Source organism: Miscanthus floridulus, chromosome 8, assembly GCF_019320115.1.
Source record: "Miscanthus floridulus cultivar M001 chromosome 8, ASM1932011v1, whole genome shotgun sequence".
NCBI lineage: Eukaryota > Viridiplantae > Streptophyta > Magnoliopsida > Poales > Poaceae > Miscanthus > Miscanthus floridulus.
In genome coordinates this window covers 55,289,534-55,297,093 of record NC_089587.1, presented here as the reverse complement: position 1 = coordinate 55,297,093, position 7,560 = coordinate 55,289,534, and the positions used below count along the sequence as shown (strand labels likewise).

Genomic DNA, 7,560 nt, shown 5'->3' with positions numbered 1-7,560 from the left:
GAGGAGATGGCCTTGGAGCTTGCCATTGTCGCCTGCCTCATAGATCCATAAACCGAAGATGAAGATTTATCCCTTTGAGAAGATCATGTTGTCGAGGTCCATCGAGCTCTCGGATGCAAAGTCGCCGAAAGCCCCTACCTGGCGCGTCAGCTGTCGATGTTTGACCACCGATAGCCGGCCACGGGGTACCCGGAACAGTACGTTCGGGCTTCAGCGTATGCAGAACTCGACGGTAAACACAAGAGACAGTCGATTTATCCTGGTTCGGATCCTCGATCGATGATCGAGTAATAGCCCTACGTCTAGTCGGCGTTAGTCTTTGCATTGGATTGATTGTAAAGTGTTGTGTTGTACAATTGTCGTCTTGAACCCCCGATCCAAAGAGCCCTGCCCTCCTTTATATAGTCAGGAGGCCAGAGTCCTAGTCGATTTACAATGAGAGTTCCTAGTAGAATTACAGAGTAATACTGCTACTAAGATTATAGGGGAAGAATCATAATTAGACTAGGTCTTCTTCCTTTCTTGCAGGGTATCCTGTGGATCCCGCTCCGATAGGTCTTTGATTCGTGCCCTGATCGGGGGCGTCCAGCCCACCATGGCTGTATGGCCCCTGTCACACTGCGTTATAAAAAAGAGGTGGGGGCCGGTGGCTCTTATCACGAGGTTGACCTAAGCTGAGCTCTCCACCAACAAACCCTAATCTGATTTAGAGGGCGCGCAGCCAGTGACGGAAAGCCACCAGCCACGCTGCCTCCGGACTGCGTCACCGGACTTCACCGCCGGTCGCCACCGTGCATCACCGACACTGTCTTCACCGACCATCGCTGCCCGTGCATAGACTACACCAACAAACGTAATGGCGTCCTCTAAACCTTCCCCCTCTACGATGTCAAGTTCAACACCTTCTTCTTTCCCTCTCTGTCTCTCTAGTTCTACGTATATTAGATGCTGTGTGTCGTGTCGCGTGGGATGATCGAGGGATGACGGCAGCGGAATGCATGAGAGCCAGCTGGAGCGCACCGCGGCGCCCCACTTGCGGGGCCTCGCTTTCCGACAGCCTGGCTCGACGGCGACCCACTCCGGCGAGGCGAGAGCAGTCAACCAGAGTGTGACTGTATGGATGTATAGAGTGAGCAGCATCCATGCATCAACAACAGCTTGCGTTGCATGCTCTGCCCGCGCGGCGCGGCACGGGTAGGCCCGCCTAATCCTCTTTCTTTAGCTCAAAAGTCAAAACCGGCGACTAATTTCGCGCCAGCCCTGCCCAGCTCTGCCCGGGGGTATAAGTAGAGTCGCCGCCGTCGTCGTCTTCCTCCGCTCCGCACCTCCCCCGCGCTCCCCTTTCCCTTGTCACGTTCTCACACCTCAGCATCGATCGGCCGATTCCTCCTCCTCCTCTGCCCGGGCGGCCGGCTGGCCTCTTCTTCCACCTGCCGACCGGCTCGATTCCTAGCTCCGTCGTCGGTTCGGCCTCTGGCCTGCTCACCATGAATTCTTGCTTCCAGGGCCTCTGGAGAGCCATGGCTGGGGCTCTGCCGCCGCCGCTGTCGTGCCGCCTCGGAGCTGCCGCGTGTAGGTTGCTCGTTAGGCAGCAGCTATAGCAGCTGCGTGAGTGCATCATATCGATCGGTCCATCGAGTCCACCTCGGCCTCCCTTGGGCGTCGTCTTCTTGAGCGCGGGACGAGAGGCAGCTATTAGCAACAAAGACGGCAGTTTTCGGCCGGAGAACATATATAATATATAAGAAAGGTAAAATTCAGTCCAATTCAATGATGTTCTGTTGAAGCTCCTTTCCGTTGCTCCTCAACAGAGCTCTTTACTTTGGCACAATACATATGCCTACTACCTTCAGACATAGATACATGTATATGTATGTATGTATGTATACTAGTAGCAATTCCTTGTGGTATGCATACATATACTGTTTTGATCATTATTAGTACTTTTTTCACTGTAACTTGGGAGTGGTTGAGTGAACGAGTTAGGAGATTCTTGGGATCTGGGGAGACGCGGCTTGCTTCATTTTCTTCTAAATAAAAAAGCAAAGCAATCAGAGAGATAGAAAGAGGAAGAAGAAAGGGGGCACATGCAGACTACTGACTGAGACGGCTTTGTTGCCAGCGCAACATATTTGAACCTTCTTTCTTCCCCGTCTGACTCCCTCACACACGCTTTGCTTTGTTTCTGGTCCTCCTTTCCACGGTGGTGCTGATGCTGGTCTCTTTCTATCTCCTTCCTGCCTTTTGTTCTTTGATTATCAAAAGGACTGCGATTCCAACAAATCTTCCAACCAATCAACAAAGTTTTGGATGAAGAAAAAAAACATATAAGCTGTATCGAACTCACACCAACTCTGTTTGATTCTTTCCATTGCATTTCTCCCCCAATCTGCCACCTCAATTCCGGAGCCATGGATCCGCTGGTTCTTCTTATTTAGAATTAATTTACAAATGGATAGGATAGAAGAGCTGGCAGTAAAGAATTCATCTTTTTTTTTTTGCTTACCTATACTATACATGAGACATGAGGATGAACATATCTCAGTTGTTTGGCAGTCTTTGAAGACTGGCCTTATCACGTTCCTCGTGGCCTGTACATGAAGCTAGCGCTGTCGTGTACTTCACGCAGGAGCAGGATTGGCCCTTGCCACGTCACGTCGTCACCTCGCAGCAGCTTGGTGCCGTGCCAGCCTCGTATCCTTTTCTCTAGGCGCTGCTGCTTCACCCTGCTACCACCCTACGGAACAGTGCGTAGCCCCTAAGGGCAGATTTAATAAGTGAGAACGAACTGAAGAACTGTTCTTGAATCTTGATCAACCACGCCCCGCCATTGATTTGAGTCCACAGGACTAGCTACTAGATAATATAGAGGGCATGGGGTCCGGTCAGAAGAATAAAAACTTAGACTTGGAGCTGCATTTGAAGGCGAGCGCGGTGCCGTTGGGCCAGAAGAAGCGGATTTGGCACGCGAGCCGCGTCCACTGGTTGATGGTGACGAGTCCGGCGACCTTCCAGCGTGTCCTGGCCTCCCCTTCCACCCCGAACGGCACGACGCCGTCGCGGAGCGCGGCCTGCATGGCGGCGCTCCCGACGTTGCCGAGCGGGGCGCCTTGCGCGTGCGCCACGTACGCCAACGGGAGGGCGCCCCTTGCAGGCACACGGAACGTGTCGGCGCGGAGGACCACGAGAGTCGCGCCGGAGAACGCGAGCTGACACTCGAGGCGGGAGAAGGTTGCCGCGGAGTGTGCGTTGTCGTTGCGGGCCTCCACGCGGAGCGAAATTTGCACGTCGTCCAGCGCCCCGAGCTGGTCGTACACCAGCCTGTCCAGGCTTGCCGCCCGCACCGCCACGTAAGGCGCGCGGGGTTGCAGCAGTAGCACCACCACCAGAATGGACACGGCGCCCACCAGCACCACCACCGCCAGCACCGTGAACAGCACCGCCGCCGCCCACTCCAGCGCCGACCGGTGCCTCCTCCTGAAGTTGAACGGCCGCCGAGGCTGCTCGTGGTCGTGGACGCGCCGGCCATCGGCATGGCTGCCGCCGCCGCCAGGGGTCTCGCCTCCTCGGTTGGACGACGGCATGGGAGGCTACAGCGACGCCAGCGATGGCCAGCAGCATGCCAGCGTCAAGGAGGGAGGCGAGCTCTGGGCGGGGCGCGGGGGTAATATAGCTAGCTTGCGCTCGACGTGGTGCCGTGCGGCGTGGCGGCCGCCTTACGTGGGCGCTCGGCGAGTGGCGGCGACGTGGCCGTTGCCCGGTGCAGGAGGGGTTCGTTTGCGTCGTAGCGGGCAAAGGTTTGGTATCTCCCCTCCGCCACGCTCATTTGTACGACGCAGGAAGCATCGTGTGAGGATAGAAACTTGGGGGAAGGGGAAGAAGGACAGGGAAGTAGCGTTCGGAGGAACGATTCGAATTGGTAATAGAGTTTGGATATAATTTTGTTTATGGCTCTTCCTCTCTCTCTCTCTCTCTCTCTCTCTCTCTCTCTCTCTCTCTCTCTCTCTCTCTCTCTCTCTGGTATCCCTCCATTGATGCTGCTTCGCATTGTGCCGCGACAGAGCTGGAATGCTAATGACATTTCCACTGCTGCCATCATTGCAAAAGCACCCGATGCCTTTTGCTTTCTGTTGCTCTGTTTGTTTAATCAACTTGGTCTTGCTCTTGGTGGTGTTAACAGTGCCTTTTGTAGTGCTTTTGAAACAGTGACTGTCAAAGTGGGAATATACCGGGATTAGCTTTCGTCTTTGTGGTATAAAATCTTGTGAAGGTTCACGAAGGTTAGACTAAATTCAAATACGTTGCTTTGCCCTGATCTTAGATATTTTTTTTGCGAAGATTCTAGCTAAACCTTGTTGGACTAGCCAGAGTTGGATTGTAAATCTGTGAATCAGATACTTTGCTTTGCTCCAATCCACCCATACTTTGCTTCTTTGCAGAGAACCAAGAGTGATCTGCGTATAGATTTTCTTTTTTTTCCAAAAAAAAAACGTATAGAACTTTTATTTGAGTATGTTCCATAAAGTTATACTAATTTCAAATGGGAACGTACAGAACTTTTATTTGAGTATGCTTTTTTCTAAGGCGCTCACGTAACCGAAGAACCAGAGTTCCAGACTTTAATTGATTCGATTCGGGAATTTAAAACCAGAGACTAAGATGTCAGAAATCTCTGTAGCCAAAGGTCCCTAAGGGGCAGTCTTTTTTCAATCTATGATTGAAGAAAGGACTTTGCGAAGAAATAGAAAGACTTCCTACTTATCAGATCGTTAGCTAACAATCATGCTAAAGGTATCTAGGCTATGTCATACAGATTTTGTATCACTAGAAAACTGAATAGTCACATTATGTGATTGCTCAACCCTTTCTGCTTTCCTGCAATTATGGGCGTTCCAAATTTTCAGCAGCAGCAACGGCAATGGAGGGAGCTGGTTTGCAGTGACACGCGCGCGCCATGGATCCCGAGCCATTTGTGCGGCTCTCAGTCGGGCAGCTCGGTCTGAAGCTCCCCGGCAAGAACACCAGCAAGGCAGCCGGCCGGCTATGCGACTGCGAGATTCGGCTGGGCGGATTCCCGGTGCAGACCGCTCCTGTGCCGCTGATCCACTCCCCGGCGTTCAACCTCGACCCGTTCACCAACGCTGCGGTCTTCTCCCTCGACGAGTCCGACCTCAGGGCGCTGGCGGTGCCGGGGTGCTTCCGGGCCCCGCAGACGTCGTGCCTCGAGGTCGCGGTGTACTACCTGGCCCGCTTCGGCGCTTCTTCTCGCTGCGTCGTCGTCGCCGCCTGCAGGAGGAAGCGGCTGGTCGGCGTGTTCAGGGTGGAGCTCGCGTCGTCGGAGTGGCGGGACGGCAACCCCGTGCTGCTGCACCATGGGTGGACGGGCATCGGCAAGGGGGAGCCCAGGCCGGAGCTCCACCTCAGGGTGAAGCTGGAGGCCGACCCCCGCTACATCTTCCAGTTTGACGACGACATCGCGCTCAACCCGCAGGTGGTCCAGCTCCATGGCAGCATCCGGCAGCCCGTGTTCAGCTGCAAGTTCATCCGCGACAGGCGGTAAGAAGTGTCTCGATCGTTCGCGATCAGTTACATTACATGCATGCATCAAGTTCATCTGAATGCTTTCGTCTGCATGCATGCAGGCCGTCTCAGAGTGACTCGTTGGGCGGCGGGCAGTACTGGTCGAGCTCCAGCAGCGAGGAGAAGGACATGGAGATGGTGAGGCGGGAGAGGAAGGGCTGGAAGGTGGTGATCCACGACCTGTCCGGCTCGGCTGTCGCCGCGGCGTTCATGGCCACCCCGTTCGTGCCGGCGCCGGGCGGGGACACGGTGGCGCGGTCCAACCCGAGCGCCTGGCTCATCGTGCGCGCCGACACCACGGGGTCCTCGGACAGCTGGCAGCCGTGGGGCCGGCTGGAGGCGTGGCGCGACGCTGCGGCGGCGGCGAGCAGCGGCAAGGACACGGTGCGCCTGCGGCTGCACCTGCTGCCGGACCGCCACGACGACTGCGTGCTCGTGTCGGAGGCGCCCCTGAGCAGCGACAAGGGCGGGGAGTTCTTCATCGACATGGACAGGCAGGCGCCCTCCGCCACGGCCGCGGAGCACTGCGCGGCGAGCCTGGGCGCCGCGTGCGCCGGCGGAGGGTTCGTCATGAGCTGCAGGGTGGAAGGGGAGGCGAGGAGCAGCAGGCCGTTCGTGCAGCTCGCCATGCGCCACGTCACGTGCATGGAGGACGCCGCCATGTTCGTCGCGCTCGCCGCGGCCGTCGACCTCAGCGTCAAGGCGTGCCGCCCGTTCCGGAGGAAGCCGAACAAGAAGTCTGGCTCGCCGTCGCCCGACCTTCTCGAGCTCGACACGTAGGAACACAGCACAGGAGACGCCCGCCGACTAGCATCCATGGCCGGCCATGGATCCATCTAACTCGATCTGTAAATTCACTTAATTTCAAGAGCTGGACCGGACCTTTTGTACTTTTGCAGCAATCCAAAACTCTGTTGTTTGATTGATTCTTGCACAACAGTTTGTGGTTTGTGCGTTCTATCGCCGATAATGATACATAGGCCTTGTTGTTGGTTCGCTTCTTTTATAATCCATACTTTTCGGCCAGAATAATGTTTTCAATTATAACAAATCAACCGAAATAATGTTTCAGCTTGTTTTTTTCAGCGAAGCGAACAGGACCATAATAGACGTCTGGAAGGACGCCTCAGTCCGCTCATTTTCGCACCCGCTCATTTTTCTCGCGCCCCTTCACCCATCGCGGCATCTCCGCACCCACGCAACAACGCTCCTCTGCTGAGCCGCGCTCCGCCCCTGCCCCCACGCGTGTCGCACGAGCCGCGTGCCCCGATGCCTCTCTCTCCTTCGTACTGCTCCGCGCGAGGCGGTGTCCCCGGCGCGAGCATGAGCTCTGATCCACGCGACCACCCCCGATGACCCCCTTCCTCTTCTCCGGCCGGCCACCCCCGGCCTCAACTCCGGTTTGGGAATGGGCATGACCCTAGCACGGCTCCGGCACTAGGAGCCCCCAATACCCGCAGATCCGGCGGCCATGGCGCTCCTCGCGTCAGGCTCTCTCTACCCCCTATGTTGCAATTATATGTTTCAATTGTTTCAGGCGTTTTAGAGATATGTTGCATTTGAATATATTATTTGAGATAGGGTATTTGTTGGAGAAGGTAAATATTTAGAGAGGATTTTTTGTTAGAATATGAGTATGTGAGGATCTAATTAAGGAAATTAAGTTTAGGAGAACTCTTGGATATGCTCTTAGAAAAGTTTAGAAGTGAAGGGTAATTGTGGTGTTCTTGTTTTCCTCGATGTGTTGATCAGCCCTTTCCTCGATGTGTTGATCAGCCCTTAGCTGCTCAAGATTGTAAGACTTGATACTCCCTCTATCTTGAAATGCAGGACTTGATACTCCCTCTATCTTAAAATACAAGGTACTCCTATATCAAAGTTTTAAAATACATTCCAAATTGTAAGATATTTTGAATTTTTAAGCCATCTATACGTTCCTACATTTTAATTTTTAAACCACATTCATGCATGACTTTTTAA

The 7,560-nt window shown here is 54.4% G+C and overlaps 2 protein-coding genes across 2 annotated transcripts; one reads left to right on the top strand and one right to left on the bottom strand.

Annotated features, from left to right (window-relative positions):
* Positions 1–2,885: 2,885 nt before the first annotated feature.
* On the bottom strand, positions 2,886–3,584 carry LOC136469093 (uncharacterized). The gene has a single exon (XM_066467419.1). It carries the CDS (start codon positions 3,582–3,584, stop codon positions 2,886–2,888), a length of 699 nt encoding a protein of 232 aa, XP_066323516.1.
* Positions 3,585–4,904: 1,320 nt separating this feature from the next.
* LOC136476422 (uncharacterized) lies at positions 4,905–6,502 on the top strand. The gene is made up of 2 exons (XM_066474240.1): positions 4,905–5,556; positions 5,643–6,502. The coding sequence occupies exons 1-2, from the start codon at positions 4,955–4,957 to the stop codon at positions 6,358–6,360; spliced, it is 1,320 nt and encodes a 439-aa protein (XP_066330337.1). The 5' UTR covers positions 4,905–4,954; the 3' UTR covers positions 6,361–6,502.
* The last annotated feature ends 1,058 nt before the right edge of the window (positions 6,503–7,560 follow it).